This window comes from Mytilus californianus, unplaced genomic scaffold (genome assembly GCF_021869535.1).
Source record: "Mytilus californianus isolate M0D057914Y unplaced genomic scaffold, xbMytCali1.0.p SCAF_3, whole genome shotgun sequence".
Taxonomy (NCBI): domain Eukaryota; kingdom Metazoa; phylum Mollusca; class Bivalvia; order Mytilida; family Mytilidae; genus Mytilus; species Mytilus californianus.
This window is the reverse complement of record NW_026262679.1, coordinates 80803310-80822289: the sequence shown is the minus strand read 5'-3', so window position 1 is coordinate 80822289 and position 18980 is coordinate 80803310. Positions and strand designations below refer to the sequence as shown.

Sequence of the window (18980 nt, the reverse complement as noted above, 5' to 3'; positions counted from 1 at the left end):
AAATTTTCAAAACATGATCCAATTAGATTGGAGAAATAAGTTAATTAGCTGTGAAAGAAAAGATCAAGACAAATGGATTCTTTAGATTTCATGCAATCTGGTTAAACCTAATATCTTGCTGTGCTTCTTTATTGTGGATGCTGTGCTTCTACAATAAGGATGTTAACTCAGTTAAGTGAAATATATAGTAACTCAGTCAACTCAGTTAACTCAGTAGAATGAGATATCTAGTTACTCAGTTAACTAAGTAGAATGAGATATCTCAGTTAACTCAGATAAATTGGTAGAATGAGATATATAGTTACTCAGTTAACTCAGTAGAATGAGATATCTCAGTTAACTCAAATAAATTGGTAGCATGAGATATCTAGTTACTCAGTTAACTTATTAGAGTGAGATATCTAGTTAAAAAAACATGGATATCACATTTTTACTTTTAAAATTGGTCAAATTTAACAATAGCAATTGTGTTCTAATTTCAAAACTATATTAGAAATGAAGTATCCAAGTTATATATGAACGTGTATTAAGCAATATTAAAATAGCATGGCATTCAAGTAACAATTAAGGAAAAAATATTATGTTATTGTATGGTGAAAGCCAAATGAATCTGCATGGTGTCAGCTTTTTTAGAAAATTAAAATGCAAGGAAAATTGAGAAAAGGATTAATGCATGCTTAGTGGAGCAGCAAATTAGGATAATAAGACTTTTAATGGTTTAAACTGCCTTCATGGGGATATTTCCCACAGCCTAATGAGATTACAGTTAAAGGTTTCAAATTTTTTTATATTGTGGCTTAGAGAAAAATATTTGTTTTCCACGAAGACCACCCTAAAAAATTATAACAATTAATCATTCTTCTGCATCTGTTTATTCAATTCTATTTATCATATGATAAATGATATAAATTCATAACAAATGAAAAACAGTCATATGGAAACTATTTTAAAATAAAAATATTACAAAAAATTGATAAAAAATTGAATAAAAATCAACTTCTCTTAAAAAAACAAAAAATATCATCACAATTGATTTAAAAAACAAGTTTTTATTGGCATCAATCACCTAATTTTCAATGAAAATATGTAAATGACATGTAGCATCCTAGCGCAAAATTGGAACGAAACATGTCAAGTTTCACAACAGATTACAGTCTTATATAATACATCTGTTTTGTTATCATCAAGTGTTACGATATCGGTAAAATTAATTCCCAGCTGAGATGTAGATCTGGCTGATTATCAAGAGTAAGTTAAAATCGGCATCTTTAATTGATGGAGCAGCAGTTTACACTTGCTATGTTGTGACGAATTCATTTAAAAATAAAAGCGAAAGTTACAAAAAAATAATAAACCATAGAAGTTCCACTGCTGATAAAAACAGCTAATTAAGTGAAAACATGGTAATTATGATCGCATATTTTACTTCGGTTCACTTATTTTGGGAAGAGGAACAACTGCACTTTCTTCATGCTGATTAATTTTACATTTGTGTAATTGTTTTTAGTGCTTATAGTTACAGCGATGTTTATATATTGAAAATAGAACTTTTGAATGTTTAACATCTAGATACTGCCAACTGCATAAGGAGCAAACTGATAAGAACCGAATACAATTGGCAGGAACCAGATGGTATGCAAAAAAGGGGGGTCCTTACTGGGACTAAAGCAAACAAAATCAAATGGGAAAAAAACTTTATTTCAAGCTTCTTTGAAAAATTTTATCCCAATTGATTACCTCTTAACATTTTCGTTACTTCTCTTATACTGATATAGCAGATGAAATAGTTCTTTTTTATTCAGCATCTATATATTAATCCAATCCTCATAGAAAAGAAAATGGTTGGTTTAAAACCATTATTTGATGTTTTTTCTTATCAGAATTTTTGCGATAAATTATATGAATTATGAAAAGGATGTACTCAATATTAAACCTGAAAATCTGGATTCTATTCAAAGTGACAACATTTAATACTTGTAGGCACATCTTATTAGGTACTGGACAGACTTTATAAATAAACTGAGCTAATAAACCCTTTCAGGTTAAACTTGGGAAAAAAAAGTTTCTGAATTTAAAGCCTTCTCAATCTGTACATATATAAAAAAGGAGATATGGTATGATTGGCAATGAGACAAATCATCAAACTGAGTCCAAATAAGGTGGATTTAAGAACACTTAGTATACACTCAGTACATATACTAAAGTATCAATATTACTATTTTAAGGCATAATTACCTTAATGAGATTTGGACTTAATGACCTTCCATACTTTACAAATACTTTCATTTTTCAACACTTAGATAATAAATACATTAGTGTTATTTTTGAGAGATATAGGAAAACATTTTACTGTATCATAAAGTCTCAAATAAATGGAATCACATGACCTCCAAATTGAGCAAGGTCAAATTTACGTCAGGAAGGCATAATCATTTTATGCTTTGCACTATTCCAAAGGGACATCCAGTAGTAAGGACTGTGTAGAAAAGAGACTGAGGTGAAAATTTTACCATCAATTCAACAAAGGATAATATATCAATGAAACTTTATATGAAATCAAAATCATCTAAAAGCAAGAACCTATATATATTCATGTATATATATATGTCTATTTGGATTTATTACTAGAGGGTTTGGTCTGTAACAGAAAAATAATTCATACTAAGTTACATAAAAAGTATTAACAAAAATATGAACTCCAAGGTTAATTCAAAAAGGGGAAGTCCAAAAACTGACAAAATCAAACGTTAGACTTTATAAACAAACGGAAAACAACTATTCCTGACTTGGTGCAGGCATTATCCGAAGAAAAATATATGCATCAGCAAACTGATTTATGATTTAAAAAAAAACAGAAAAACTTCCATTTGTTGTTGTTGTTATGATTTAATCCATCTCTAACATTTCTCATCACTTGGTAGTGCATTAAAACTAACTTTCCAGACAAAGGTAGACTAAATTAACACCTATTGACTCATTTATTACTTATCTTATCCTCTATAAAACATAATAGTATTATAAAAATACTGAGAACTATTAAATGTCAATTTTATCGGAGCTTCAAATTTATATTTATTATAATTTTATCAGTAGGTATTAAAGGGGGAAATTATACTGTCTGGAACAGAACTTTTAGATCAGCTCAGTATCTATTCTTCAAAAAATTTCTATTTTTAATTAAAAACTACATTTTTTTAGTTATATATTACGCATCTTGACTGAATGTTGGTTAATAACGTCATGTATGTTTTAAAGTTGAGCTATCATAAATAATAATGTAACAATAAATTTGATGAAGATCTACATATATATAAAATTATCAAGGCAATAAATACACAATAAGGTGGCAGAAAGTTATGCAATTATTGCATTTTTTTACCAAATTCATGAAATGTCAACATTACAGAATGATATCATTTATCTTTAAAATGCATTTTAACAGCATGGTTTTGCATTATAAATTTCTAATGAATAAAAAATATGGAAATTCTGTGTAATTATTTAGTAATTTATTTCCATGTAGAAAGATCAAGTTTGGATAAGAAATGGTTATCAGCTTTCTTAAGAAGGTTGGATGACATAGGGTTAGGCTGCTGTGTTTTCTTTTATCGAAAACATTTTGTTTCTTTTCTACTGCTTCAGATCTTCTGTGCCCTTTCGCCACCATACAGCCTTTTTGCACTGATGCAGCATAAAGCAAACATCAAACAATCAACCAATTGTCTGCGCCCTAAATATGCATGAAGTATATGCCAACCAGGTAGTAAGTAACCCTGCCAATAATCCTGTACAGTTCTCAATCTCCTATTTTTGTATTTCCTTTATTTATGTTATACAAATAGATTATTCAATTCTTTAAACAAATTAAGGGAGATAAAATTCATTGTACAACCCATTTTATAAACCTAAAATTGAGAATGGAAATTGGGAATGTGTCATAGAGACAACAACCCGACCAAAGAGCATAACACAGCCAAAGTCCACCAATGGGTCTTTAACACAGCGAAAAAATCCCGCACTCAGGGGCGTGCTTCAGCTGGCCCCTAAACAAAAATATATACATATTCGTGTGCTGACCCTTACTAATTTAACACCTACCCAACCAAACTTATGTACATGACTTGTTTACAAATATTGACTCTGATGTTCAGTAGTTGTTGTTTGTTGATGTGGTTCATAAGTGTTTCTCGTTTCCCGTTTTTTATATAGATTAGACCGTTTGAATGGTTTTACACTAGTAATTTTTGGGGCCCTTTATAGCTTGCTGTGCTGTGCAGTGTGAGCCAAGGCTCCGTGTTGAAGACCGTTTTTTGACCTATAATTGTTTACTTTTTACACATTGTGACTTGGATGGAGAGTTGTCTCATTGGCACGCATACCACATCTTCTTATTTCTGTTTGTGTTTGGCTTGTATATAGTTTTATATTCTTGTTTTGAAATTTTGATAGGGAACACATATTACATAAAGAAACTGAAGAAGGCCAGTGACTGAAACATCTTAAAAAATGGTTTAACTACTAGTTTTATAGTTTGAAATAAAATTGGTTTGAATTGTTTAACATTTTGTCATGCAGGAACCCTTTATAGCTGACTATATGGTATGAGTTTTGCTCATGGTTGAAGGCAATATGCTGACTTATAGTTGCTTACATCCATGTCCTTTGGTCTGTGGTAGATAGTTGTCTAATTGACAATCATACAACATCTCCTTATTTTTATAATAATAATAAATCAAATTCTAAATCTCCCTAATTCAAGAAAAAAAATAGAGATGTAATTGAAGAAAACCATTGATAAGATTCTTAACTTGATGAAGGTGTATTTTACATGTGGTAGGGTTAAATACATTTTATTTAGTATTTGTTCCTCCCTCTTTTAATCACTCTTTCTTTTCCTTTCAGTTTCCCAAATACTGTGAATTCATTTAGGTTTGTGGGTACCAATTTTACTTGGATTGTGGAAAACTTGCATTTTCGTGGATATTTGATTTCTTTGTTTTGCTAATTTCTACATATAAGCCTATAGAAATTTGTAATTCATTGAACATTTAAATTCTTGATTCACCTGTGCCAATGATATCCATGAAAATTGGTATACCAGGAATAATAATGAATCCACAGTATGCATGGTATATAAAGATCAATTTACCATATTCATGATTGTAAGAACATAATTAGTGACATCTTCATTCTTATAGTAATCCATCATCATTGGATCCACCACAACCATGGCTTCCACATTATGTTCCACCGATATTGATCGGCGTTTACGTGTTGATCGTCTCGTCCTTCCGTGTTGTTCCCACCTTTCCCTTTGGATTTCATCTTGATTATCTGAAAAGAAAAATTCCTAATTAAAATACCCCTATAGAAGTTGACTTACCATAAAAAAGATGTACATAATTTATTAGTTTAATTTCTCTAATGATAGTCTAAAATATAATAAACCGTTAATGAAAACTGACAGTTTCTATTACCTGTATTTTTTATGTATAGTTCTTGGTTTTCTTCAAAATGAAGACACTCATTTCATATTCTTCATAAAAAGTCATTAAAACAAAGCTACTTTTTAGCATAAACAGAGAGCACCATCTTTTTCCTTGAAATATTAATGATGTTATCATTTAATGAAGTATGGTGTGCTATAAACAGGCAATATTATTGTTATGTCAGGGCCTTTTTTAGCTTGCTATGGGGAATGGGTTTTGCTCATTGTTTGAAACTGTACATCAACCAATAGTTGTTAATATTTACATCATTTTGCCTCTGGTGGATAGATGTCTCATTGGCAATCATACGACATCTTCTTACTTAATAAGAACATGCTTACCCGAAATTGTCAATCGTTTTTCACACACTTTCCTTTTATCCTTGAAACGTCATAGATTCTAGTTTTTATATCATATTTTTTTTAGGTTCTTTTTAACTGGGTGTCTTTCTTTCATTTTGTTTCTAATATATTAAAGTATATTTCTTGACTTTCGTTATTTATTTAGTTCTATAATCATTTTAGTAACACTAATGTGATAATGCAAGATAGCTGACTATGCGGTATGGGCTTTGCTCCCTGTTGAAGGCCGTACAGTGACCTATAGTTGTTGATTTCTGTGTCATTTGGTCTCTTGTGGAGAGTTGTCTCATTGGCAATCATACCACATCTTCTTATTTTTATATTTTCTTGTTTCAAGGTATTGTTAAACAGGAAAATAGTTGTCTGGCAGGTCAAATCTTAAAAGTTCTTTGCCATTAAATGCTAAAAATATGTAATTTAGCCAACCAGGAAATTCTAAAAGCTTCTGATTTCAACTATTTCACTTCAAAAGGAGAACGGATGTTCTTCTATTTAAAGTTGTCATATTATTCTGAAGAACAAATTAATTTCCTAAAAGACAAACTTTTGGTAAATATTTTTTTTCATTAAGAAGAAAACTCACCAAGGCTAACACAGCCCCACACCTCCTTAAAACATTTGGCCCTTATCATTAATTTTGAAGTTTTAAAGTAAAAAAAATCTGTTTTACTAGGCAATAATATTTACCTTTAGCATCACAGGGCACTGTGATTTTTTCCTGAGTAGAATGACCACGAGTATTTTGGAATTTTAATGGTAACGATGAAGAATTATAAACAATATGTGGATGTCCAGTACTTGTATTACTGTGGCCTAATACTGGCTCTATGAAATAAGCTACACTACTGCTATGTACAAATCCACGCTGAAAAGAAAAATGAAAGACTATCTTTACTTCAATTATCCTGGACTTAAACGGACATAATCACAAACTTAAACTTAGACAGGAGGATTTTATAAGGAATTTTCATTGGTTGCTCTCTACTTAAGATTATTTGTTTTCTGCATTATATGGTGCAGAGTCTTCGTTTTCATCCCGTCTTGGGCAGGATTTTTTTCCTATTCATTATTCTTACCTGACCCCAGATCACCCAGGAAAACAAAAGGTCATCGCAATCTGTTTATTCCTTATTCATGTTAAATTAGCCATTTTGGTCTCCTTTAAATTTCATTTTTTATCATAATTTCTTTGTTATTATTAATTTTGTGAATACAATTCGAGATTGCGATTCTAAATAATTGTTGAAAAAATACATATTCGATTAAAAATATATAAAATCAAGGATTTATTACTATACAAATCCTTGACAAAATGAAGAAAATTTACAGTTTAAGTTACCTGTAATCTAGTTTCACTTTCACTTTTTTGGCGGGAAATAATAGTATTGAAATGTCACACGGATAAGGATTTTATTATCCGAAGATTAATCAAAACAAAAAAAAAACTTCAATTTTGGTGTGCATGCCTTTTTATTATATCTATAGTTGGTGAAAACGCCAGAGAATACTTGCGTAATGAAATTGAAGTCCTAAAATAAATTTAGTTCTCACTTAGATGGAATGGAAATATGTGTCCTGTATAAGTTGATAGGTGAAAGTTATCACTGTAATGAGCAGACCGACAATCTAGCAAAATGGGTCAGTTTTCGTGATAGCGATTCCTAGGTAAAATCCTACTGCAACTTTATTACTGTTTATACTATTATAATCGTCTTGAATATACACGAAAAAAATGCCACTGGATGTTAAGCAAGCAACATTAATGTATAAACAGACACCTCTCGCTTGTTGAAGACCGTCATATTGACCCCTAGGTGTGTTTGGACTGTATGTGTACTGTATGTGTCGTTGGGTTGCTGTTTCATTGACTTATATAACCATGTCTCATTTCATTCATATTTTGATTAAAAACAAAAAGCACAATTCGATGTTAGACTTAACAGATTGTAGTATTGTACTTGGAACACTAAAATGTAATGTGCAAATTTATACTCGCAGGAAACAAGGGCTTTAATCGGCATTTAGTAGAGACTAGATCGGGTATAAAATGAAAGGAAATTGCAGCTCTTGAAATAATCTGAAGCGGTGTCACATCATAGCAGAAAAATCCAATTAAATTAATTTTAATTTCTCATAGTTGATTTCAAATGCGACATGTCAGTATTATAATTTGAAACCAAAAAGGAAGATAATCGTTCAGAATTAACTTGTTAACATTAACCAACAGCACTTGATAACATTGATCGCCTTAATAAATTGTGCATATTAGTGATTAAAATGATGGAAGACCACCAAAGACTACAGTTCTAATCTTCAATAATATATAACAGGCGGGGAACATGAATTCAAAACTACTAAACGCCCAAAAACATTTTTCTTGAAGACTTTCGATTGCTTCCTCTGATAAAAGGGAAAATACTAGATTTATATTGATTGTGAAAAAAATATTTTATCACACCCAGTGTACAGCCAAAATCAAGTTTACGATTCGTGACCAGTATAACTAATCACCAAGGTAACAAAGAAAAGTATACAACAGAAGATCGTCCTGAACAAGCATGAGATGTTTGCAACTGGACGTTAAGCAACCAACAATCAATACACACATAAGATTGTGTGCTAACAGACAATGGTCAGAATAAATTATTTCCGTGTAACTATTATCAACCGAATGTAGCACAGGGTCACAATCTTAAATCATAATGATATCGTTTACAATTGCGCGATTGGTTATTTGTAGTTGATACAGTGGTTAAATAAGGTCCATAAAAGGAACATACATTTGAAATTAATGTTGTGTTCAATATATATTTATATTAAGTTCCTCGAAAGGAAAAGTACTATAAACTATTATCCTTAAACATTCGAGTAATATAGATATCAAGCAGCTTGTTAGTGATCATAAAAATTGCACCTGGAAGGTTGAACTGGGTAGACACTTTATGCTCAATTTAAGGACCTCAATAACGTTTGATATTTACACCATGAAAGAAACGATTTAAATACTTCTTTTGATCTTTTTTTCGTTTTGTATTTGTACAAAAGTCACCTTTTTTGTTGTAAGACCTGACCTATATCATTATAGTTTTGTACCATTCAGTTACATATACTATAAATTTGATATATAGGTCGGAATAACGTTTGCTAAGTCGGTTTCTGCACCAGGCTGATATCTGGTGCCTAACAATATGTACTTGTTAAGGCTAAAATCATATAAGCTAACCAACATGTACTGATAAAGAGGGATGGGAAAAGTTTTTTAAAAAGGTATATGTCTTGAAGATTGTGGTTATAATAATGTATCTGTCTTGTGCTAATATTGACTGGATAAAACAGTCATTTGAATGGACTTTTGTCGGTTTTGTTGTCTTTGAGTAGGCAAATGTTAACTAGACCGGTCATGAAATGTTTGACTAATGATAAAATATATAAATTCTTATTTAAATAAGGTTAGAGATTAACGCAAACTGTCTGATTTTATTCAATTCCTTATCATTGGAAAGTACAATCCGGCATTTATAGTTATATCTACAAAACTGCTCTGATTTTGTTTATTTACAAGAGAAGATATTTACAATTATAAGTAACTTTGATATATAGGACATACTGGTATTTGCAATGTGAAGCAGTGATAAAAAAAAATTCTGTGACATCAACTGTAAACATTGAAGGAATAACTTTCATATTTATTTACAGTTAAAGTTTTATTTTCACATTTGCTTCTGTACTTAAAATATGTGTAGCGAAACAACCCCTTATTATATCAAGATCATATCACGGTTTGGCAGTTCTATCTTTTGAGAAAAAGGACACGAATACAAATAAGAATAAAAAATGACAAGAACCAAGAAAAATCACAAAAGACAAGAATAAAATTAAGGACGACAAGAATAAAATATGAAAAGACAAGATTAAAACATAGAAAGTACAAGAATTAATATAGAAAGGAGTCGCATATCCGCTACACTTTGCCTACCAATAGTTAAAAGAAATAAAAACAACCGATACTGCTGGGATACTATGAAAGACAAGCAAGGTCGAATGGACATCATGACAGATACGATATATAAAGTATTTCATGAATTCCTTGTCAAGCTTAAATTTTTCAAATACTTTCAAAAGACATGTTATGGGTCATGCTTTTGTTCTAGTCGATTACCTGTTTTGGTATGAATGATCGATGAAAGTGCACTGTGTCTAAAAAAATATAATAAAAATCAAATTTTAAGAGAGTAAATTGTCTTCAAAAGAAAAAAAAAATATATTAAGTGATTTTAAGTATATGAACGATAAATCATATTACTTCATACGATGGTCAATAAAAACTGATTACTGAATAAATATTTATTTTAAAAATAACATACATAGATTATATTTTATCACTCAACGATTGCCATTACAAGTCCGAATCAATTTTCATCTAGACTACAAAAGGTTAATTTAGGCCATAAGTAAACGATTGCATAACATTTTATCGGAAAGTAATTAACCCTGCTAGATGCATTCTTCCCTTAATACATCACAATATGCAAACAGTTTTAAAAAATACCCTCCCCTGAGATGAAATATCGGTTTCTATTGTAATATAATTGAATACTTTACTAAGTGCAAGATTGTATCGTGATCTGATGAAAAATTGGTCAGACCTCTTGTAATACAAGCATTGTTATAAACAAATTACTTGTAATTTAAACCATTGGTATGCCACTTTAAACTGGATTAATGGAGTTCCGGGTAAGAGTTTAACCACCTGTCAAATAGGTAGCATTTTCAATATATCACAACTAATACTAGTATTGTCTGTTTACACTGCGTTTAAAACTGTCGTCGAAATTTGAAAAAAAATAAGGAGATATGGTAGGAAAACAAATGAGACAACTATCTACAGTAACTAAAATTGAGAATGGAAATGGGGAATGTGTCAAAGAGACAACAACCCGACCATAGAACAGACAACAGCAGAACTACTCTACTAGTGACATCTCTCATGTTACTCAGCGTGGTAAGATCCGACGAGAAGTCTTTATTGATGTAGCATTAAGCAATATTGGATCGTAGGATGTCTATTGTGTATCAACAGGACATCGCCAAATCTATACATAAATTGTATGTACATGTGAATTCTCTTACCCTTCACATGTACATGGCCGAATTTGGAAGACACAATTGAAATCAGAGTACTGGGAATAGACAAAGACCGTTACCGACAGCAATATTGAATAAGAGGCTGTCAAAATGATAACAAACCGGGTTTATTAGTGTCCTTGTTAAAAGAAATCAAGGATCAAAACTCCTGACGGCAAAAGTGAAAATTGTCAATATGTTATGTTACGTTCATTTCGTCAATATCAACAGTAACTTTGGGCAACGTATTGAAATTTGAAAAGCATCGGTCGAACGGTTCTTTACTTATTATACACGGAAATGACATAACGTTTCATTTTCCAATCAATCAAGAAAAAGTATTCAAAGAGATAAATTCAACTATACCGAGAAAGATCGACCACATATGAAGGTCCGGCAACACAATAATACCATATATATATAAGTCGTGTCTTTTGGCGAAAGTCTTAGAGGTATTAACGTGTGTTGTCTGAAACACGGTTTTGCAACTGCATTAATGGAAGCCTTCAAATTTTATAATATAGGCTGCTGGATCATTAGAGTTGTCATTACAGAATACAATTATTTATCAATCTTTGCTTCTTCTTTTTATTTATAGTTCGTAAACTATTTAATAGATTTGTTCGATTTACATGCATGCTCATAACATTATCATAATATATACATTTGTATTGTATCACGGGGAAGGAAGACTTTTTACGTATGATTTACTTGTGTCTCATCCATTTTGGCTTAAATTTAGCAAATAAAACATGTTTAAACTAAAGTTATTAAAATAAACAGCTACTTACCAAACCATTACATATTTCTAATGCTACTTTACTGGAACGGTCTCCTACAATGTGTCCCGTAAAATGACATAATGAACGGTCCCCATACCGTCTGAACACTGAATCTGTCACATTTTTATAAGAATTAGTTCTTCTTTCTATTAATAGGGACGGGCTTATAAATTTATGATTTGGTTCAAGTTTTAAAATCACATCTGATTTATCAATGTTGATTTTATAATGAATTCTGTCTTTTTGCTTTTTCTGTCTTTGATGACTCCGTTTTTCACGGCTAGAAGGTGGCTTTAATGAATATGATATGTGTATACCATTGCTGCTCACTCTACTTGGAATAGATATCTCATATTGGTCTAAGTCTGCTACAAATGACGCTGGAATACAAATAAAAACATGTTAGCATTGTTTTATCTTATTGTAGGTTATACAAGATTTACTAAATTAAGTTCTCTTCCGGAACTGATTCACATTGTTTTTCTTCTGCTTTTATTCATCTTATCAGAGACATGTCTCTGATCTATTGGATCGTGTGCTTACATTAGATTTAGAACTTGACATGATTTTATTGAATAATCAAATTTGAAAATACAGCAACGATCCTCAATGTTCTTTGAAAAAGTCATCTTCTCTTTTCCGACATTCACAGTATGACTTATTAAGACTGTTTCCCCTTGAAATGATTTTTTTATTGAAATTTCTTTTTGTCTCGAACTTATATAGACGCCATTACACATGGTTGAAGGCCAATATTACTAAGTTGTATTCAAGGACAATAAATAGTGGCTAGACAGACAAAACACATTGTATAAACATTTTAGATTATACAGTCCAGACAAATGTCAGACGCAACTGCAAATAACATCACGTCATGGACACTGACAAAATTCAATATGAATGGGAAGGCGTGCTTCCCAGACTGATCTTGTCAGTGATCAAAAGTTTATCGACGTATATACACATACACTAGTTAACATTTAATACTGTCCTGCTCTGACCTTTTGACATTGATTCGGAAATGTTTATGTATATTATAAATAACTAATATGTACATATAAATAAGACAATGTGGTATGAGTGCCAATGAGACAACTCTCCATCCAAGTCACAATGTGTAAAAAGTAAACAATTATCATGATGTCAAAGTACGGCCTTCAACACGGGCGGTTATTTTAATCCAAGATATATATGGAAATGAACCTATTTTTGTTAAATTTATCACAACAAAATAAATGAAATTAAACTCATAATCAATGGCACGAGTATTTTTTATCGCCAGTCGAGTTAAACACGTCAATCTATGTTTTTACATTCTCTCGCCTTTCTCGTCAGAGAACCATTAGATAAACAGACTTCACACTTTAGTTTCTGTAAAGTATATTTTAATCAAAATAGTGCATAATCATCACATCACCACTTTAAACTTCATTTTGCACGTTTAAAACATTGAAACAGTTTCAAGTTTAATAACAGTTTTTGCAAGTTAACTTCTTAAGCAAAGCTATAAAAAAAGGTCGTCTGCTATCGACACATAGATTTGATTTGATTTTTGGTGTTTTAACGCCACTTTTAAGCACCGCTTTTGGGCTATTTCGTGGCGGCCAGTTTTTATTGGTGGAGGAAGCCGGAGTGCCCGGAGAAAACCACCGACCTTCGATAGGAAAACTGACAATCCTAGTCAATTAAGACTGGAGTCGAGTGCACCCGCACGAGCGGGGTTCGAACTCACAACCTCAGTGTTGACTGGCTAGTGATTACAGTAGTAACTACTTAGGCCACACGGCCACCGAGGCCCCCGACACATAGAAAAACCAGTAACTAGTTGTAGATATTCGCATTACATGATCTTACATGTAGTAAGAACATAAAAAAAAATGAATAAGAAAAAGCTTCAAGATTCAAAGCAGACACAATAAAAAACATAATCCGGAGTGGAACAAACAAAACAATGACGTATAAGCCATAGACACAACGGTCCACACACATCATACGGAAAATGAAAGATTCACTCTTTAAGGACAAAAACGAAAATCACAAATGACCTCTCCCCATGTTTTAATATGTATGTCTCTTTCAATCATTTTCCCGCGACTTCTTTTATATATTGTATTATAAAAAGCACCTGATATTAAGGCTTAAGTGGTAAGTAAAGAAGTTCCTTATAGCTACATTGACCATATAAGTGGTTTCCCGCGGAGGACTTTACTTGTAATAGCTTGAAATCCTACTGAAGAAGCTAGATGACTAACTATATGAGTTATCTTAACGAGCCATGTTGTAACACAGAACGATTGTCAAGTTTCCTATGAATAAGAATTTTATTTCATAAAATGTGTTTAATTGGGATATTAAAATGAAACTTTAGATGTTTGAATGGTTTTGACATTGATGATTATACGAATATTAAAAGATTTTATTGTACTTATCTATAATGTAAAGTAAAACTATATCCTTATTTCAAAAGCAAATCCTTTTTACCGTATGTATTATTGATACAAACATTTTTCCTACAATTTTTTATGATCAAACAAAATTTTACATAATGGTATTCATTATGGTTTTAAATGGCTTAAATTGAACAGAATGTTGTGCTGAGACAACATATTGGATATCCGTTTCTCACAACCGTTACATGAGTAGCAACAATTACGACCCGTGTTAGTAACTTTGATCATAATTGTAAATCATCAGAAGGTGGCACACTTGTCAGAATTGACAGTTATTTGCTTCAAACAGATAGACCGATAGTTTTATTACAGCGAGACAACAAATAGCACTAGTTTGTTCATCTCTGTAATATTTTTTTCTGTAATTATGCGTTTGGTTTTGTTTGTTTATTTGGTTGTGTTTTATGTGGTTTTTTTTATTGTTTTGTTTTTTATTTTGTTTTTGCTTGTTTTCTTTTTTTTTTTTTTTGTCTGTGTTTGTATTTGTATTCCTTGTATTGTTGCTATGTTTCTTTCTTTCTTTTTTGTGAGAGTATATCTATATCTCTGGGTTGTTAATTTAACCCGATAATTAAAGTATAATGTTGGCTCAAAATTGCAGTTTTGATAGATTTTAACAAATTTAAAGTATTTAAAAAAAAAATGAACAAGGAAATTCTTAACCTACAGGGGCCTACCAGCCTTGGTATCTCCTTACAGAATAGGAAGATATGACCATACTATATAAATTTTCCACAAACTGTGCAATAAATATGAAATGTACTTGTAAAAACATTTGTAATATGTTATTTAAAAAATGGTTACACTGAATATCATTTTTTTCAAAATTAGAAAATAACCAGGTTCGCCTAAGTACATGTGAATATAAACATGTTATTGTGTATTTAGATGTATCCCTGTTTGATCTGACAGCATCCAAACATTGAGTACACTTTCAGGATTTTAATGCTCTCTTCAGGTTATATATGTAGCAAATCAAACGCTCATATCAGTTGCTGCAAGAGTTTCATAACTTTACAAAAAAAATATGTATAGGTTATACGGCCTAGGGTAATATATTATTTTTTTTAATTTTATTTTTTTTATCTGCTTGACTGCTTGTTAAATAATTGAATATTGAATTAATATTGAAACAGATTAGACGGTTGTTTACGTTTTGATGCCATCTTTGGGATATACAAACTCTAGACGAAGAGCTTTGAAGTTTTTTTACATTTTTTACTTATAAAATTGATCGAGTGCATTGAGGATTTCGACTGAAGTTATATTTACTGATTATATAGTAAAGCTATTACGAAATCTTCTGATACCAGGAACCAGGAGAAATATAAATAAATAAAAAAATAAATGGATTAGAATTAGAAAATGGTTATGCCATTAGCAGGATCGTTGTTTGATATCGGGGATAGTTTGAAGCATTATTAATCGATTAAATCGTTTTTACAGCGATCAATCATTATCTAAAAGACATATTAATGGCGAGTTTGATCATAATCGGCAATAACCATGTCCTTGGGACTATAAACAATGTCTGTAATGATAACAAAAACCAGACATTCCTAGAAATAACGAATGCAATTGATCATTTATAACTGCTTACCACTCTTAAAAATATATTTCATTATTTGCGTATATATATTTTTGGCTCATCTATAAATATATTATAGTCTATGTATCCTTTTTCAATATTAAATTCAATGGTTTATTGCATCTATTTTTTTTTTGCCGATCCTTGATCCAAGAAACAAGCGAAACTTTTCCAGAGTTGAGGTTATTTAAGGTCATTTGTTCAAAGTTATAGTAATCATTCATCTTGTAGCATACATAAATCAAATCATGCTTTTCTCAGACTGTTGATGACGTCCTTCTACTAAATCCGTTGGATGTGTACTGATTGATACTTAGCCTTGGAAAACATAATTTATTTACTACATGTAGTCGTTATTGGTTTTAAACTAGCCTTCAGTAATTGCGGGTACTCATTGATGTATTCTGTGTCATTTGTCTTTTTATTATGTGTTTTTGTACTTAGAATATATACCGATCTGATGAGACACGTAAATTATTTTACAGTGTGCTCTCATGGTATATGTTGTATAGTTCCAGCTTAGGAAAGGGTTGAGCGCTGTCAGTAATATTACACGTCGCATTCTCTATGTGCATGTCCATATCCAGGTTTGTCATGGAATCCAGTAGTTTTTGCCTGTCATACTTGTTTTTCGTTCATTGATGTAGAATAAATTAACCCTTTAATTGGTATTTCTGTATCACCGCTAATGTCTAAAAGAGGGTCGAAAGATACCAGAGGGACAGTCAACTTCATAGATCGAAAACAAACTGACAACGCCATGGCCAAAAATAAAAAGACAAACAGACAAATAATAGTACAGATGACACAACATAGAAAACTAAAGACTAAACAACACGAACCCCACCAAAAACTTGGGGTGATCTAAGGTGCTCCGGAAGGGTAAACAGATCCTGCTCTACACGTAGCACCCGTCGTGTTGCTTATGTAATTACAAATCCGGTAAATAGTCAAATTCGGTAGGTTAAGCGAGGCATCGTTGAACAGGACAATTTGCTTACAGCTTATAAATAAGGAGAACAAAGTATATACACTATAAAACAATTATGGACACGTGACGTAGGGTTAGAAGTCGCTGGAAAAAGCTATGCAAGATTGTTAATATTCCAAATGAATTAATGAAACTGAGGTATGCAGGGTTTTCAAGTCATGAGTTTAACATAACGAATGGTTCATTTTACTCATTAATATCATTAAATGAACTTTTGTATACTACATATCTTATCGGTTGGAATTTCTTTAAAAATTGTATAATCAATAAAACCAAATCTTAAAAATTTGTCGGAGCACATCATAAATCAATCATAAGATATTCAGTCATGTTTCATTGATCGTTTAAACACAGTAATTTCCCATCAATTTCATTAAAAGGTATGGTTCATTGGGGTTCATCAATCTTCTTAATGTAACAGTCCAAGGGTTTGGAGTTATGACAAAAGTGTTCATGTTATAGTTTACAAATATAGTGTACAAAATCAAAGAATCAGTTTAAATGGACACGGAAAATCACGTATTTGGTAATTCAAACACTTGGTCGTGCAAAATTTAGTTTCAAAGTCTTTCACCCAGATTATCATCGAACAAACTGGTCAAATGGTGAAAAGCATCCTTTTACAAGAGTAAACATGTTTCTAAGGAACAACTGCCAGCGTGAAGCATTGCTGAAAAAGTGACAGTGTGACTACCGAGAATAAGACACTATAATTATGGAATGGAAATGTCTCTCGGGAAATAGATCACGAAATATTCAAATTTATTTAGAAAACAAAACGATAGAAAATATTTCTAACATGCGGATTTACGTGATCAGGGTATACGTAATCCTTTTCACTCTTATTTTCAATAGTTTCGAGCCTGAAATAATGGAACACAATGGTCTATTTTGGAACTGTATATTGACTTCTATATATGTCTTCTGGTGTTAATAGGTTATCGTGTGATCATCTCATGGACGTATACGTCACATCTCATTTTATTCATACTTAAATCTTTTATTGGTTTCTTTTTTCCCACAATACGCAACTACAGAAACAAACTGAAAGACCTTTTCACTTCACGATTTCGTCTCTCTAAAATTTTATTTGAGAGCTACTTAACGGTAAAATCAACAACAAAGAAAATAGAACCAATATATAATAACTGAGCAATTTTTCTCAACTAGCTGATTTCTTGGTAGACAAAAAGAGCATAAGAAAAATGAGTCTGAATTCTGAGTTCAAGAGATAAAAGGTTTTTAAAAAAATAAGGACAGTATTGATTAATCAAACACACAATAAAAAGTAAAAATCCTGCGACCGTAACTGCTCATATACCATACGCAAATGCTTTTCAACCTTGGTAATTTTAAGCAAAAGGTCGTTTTTTATTTATCAAAGTCATTCTTATTCCTTCCTTACTCGAAACCTGCTTGATTAGTTTTTCATCTCAAGCTACTTCAAATCTAATATAAGCCCAAATAATACCAGACATAATATACACACTTACTGAACATCAACAGAGTGTAAAAAGCAAATAAAATTATGTAATTGATAGTGGCAGTTTAATGTGGAACATTGCAACTTTATAGGAATATTTGTAACAATGGTCGGTAGTCCGTAGCCAACTAATCACTCAGATTTGGCAAGAATACATTGATTCATCCACGGTTATTTTCTAAACATGAATGTAATAAAATTGTATCGTGTTATGTCATAATTTAGAAGCCAAAAATAACATTTAAGTTTAAAATATAAGCTCAGTGTGTTTTCATAATGGTAAACATTAGCGATCATAGATTGAAGTGCAGATGCACAAACAAATTTATACCCATCAACACTCTGGCCTTCCTGCGTCACAAAAACGGAAGCTTTCTACTCTTATATCATATTTACCTCTGCATTTACAAATCTTTTTTTTTAAATGGCAAAGCAACAATTTAGAAAAGACATTTTACCAGCATCAAATTTATTTACTACACTATGCATGGATCTTCTTTATGTAAAAAAAAGAACACACAGAAACATGTAAATGTGGTATATATAAAGCACACATAGAGAACAAAAAAATCAAAACTACGGAGCAACGCTTTTATTGCTGTTCTCCATCTGAAGCCTCCAACATGGAACAAAAAGAATCACCTCACTACAAGTTCAAGAATGCGGGGATATTATCACCTCACTACAAGTTCAGACTGTGAGGAGATATTA

At 31.4% G+C, this 18980-nt stretch overlaps 1 protein-coding gene across 1 annotated transcript in view; it reads right to left on the bottom strand.

Annotated features, from left to right (window-relative positions):
* LOC127735173 (A disintegrin and metalloproteinase with thrombospondin motifs 7-like) overlaps nt 1-18980 on the bottom strand; it is a 59855-nt gene that overhangs the window by 31116 nt on the left and 9759 nt on the right. The window contains exons 2-4 of the mRNA XM_052245274.1: nt 11767-12137; nt 6539-6716; nt 5150-5334 (exon numbers count right to left, since the gene is read on the bottom strand). Coding sequence (XP_052101234.1) covers nt 5150-5334; nt 6539-6716; nt 11767-12137 — 734 coding nt within the window. The remainder of the gene's footprint in view (nt 1-5149; nt 5335-6538; nt 6717-11766; nt 12138-18980) is intronic.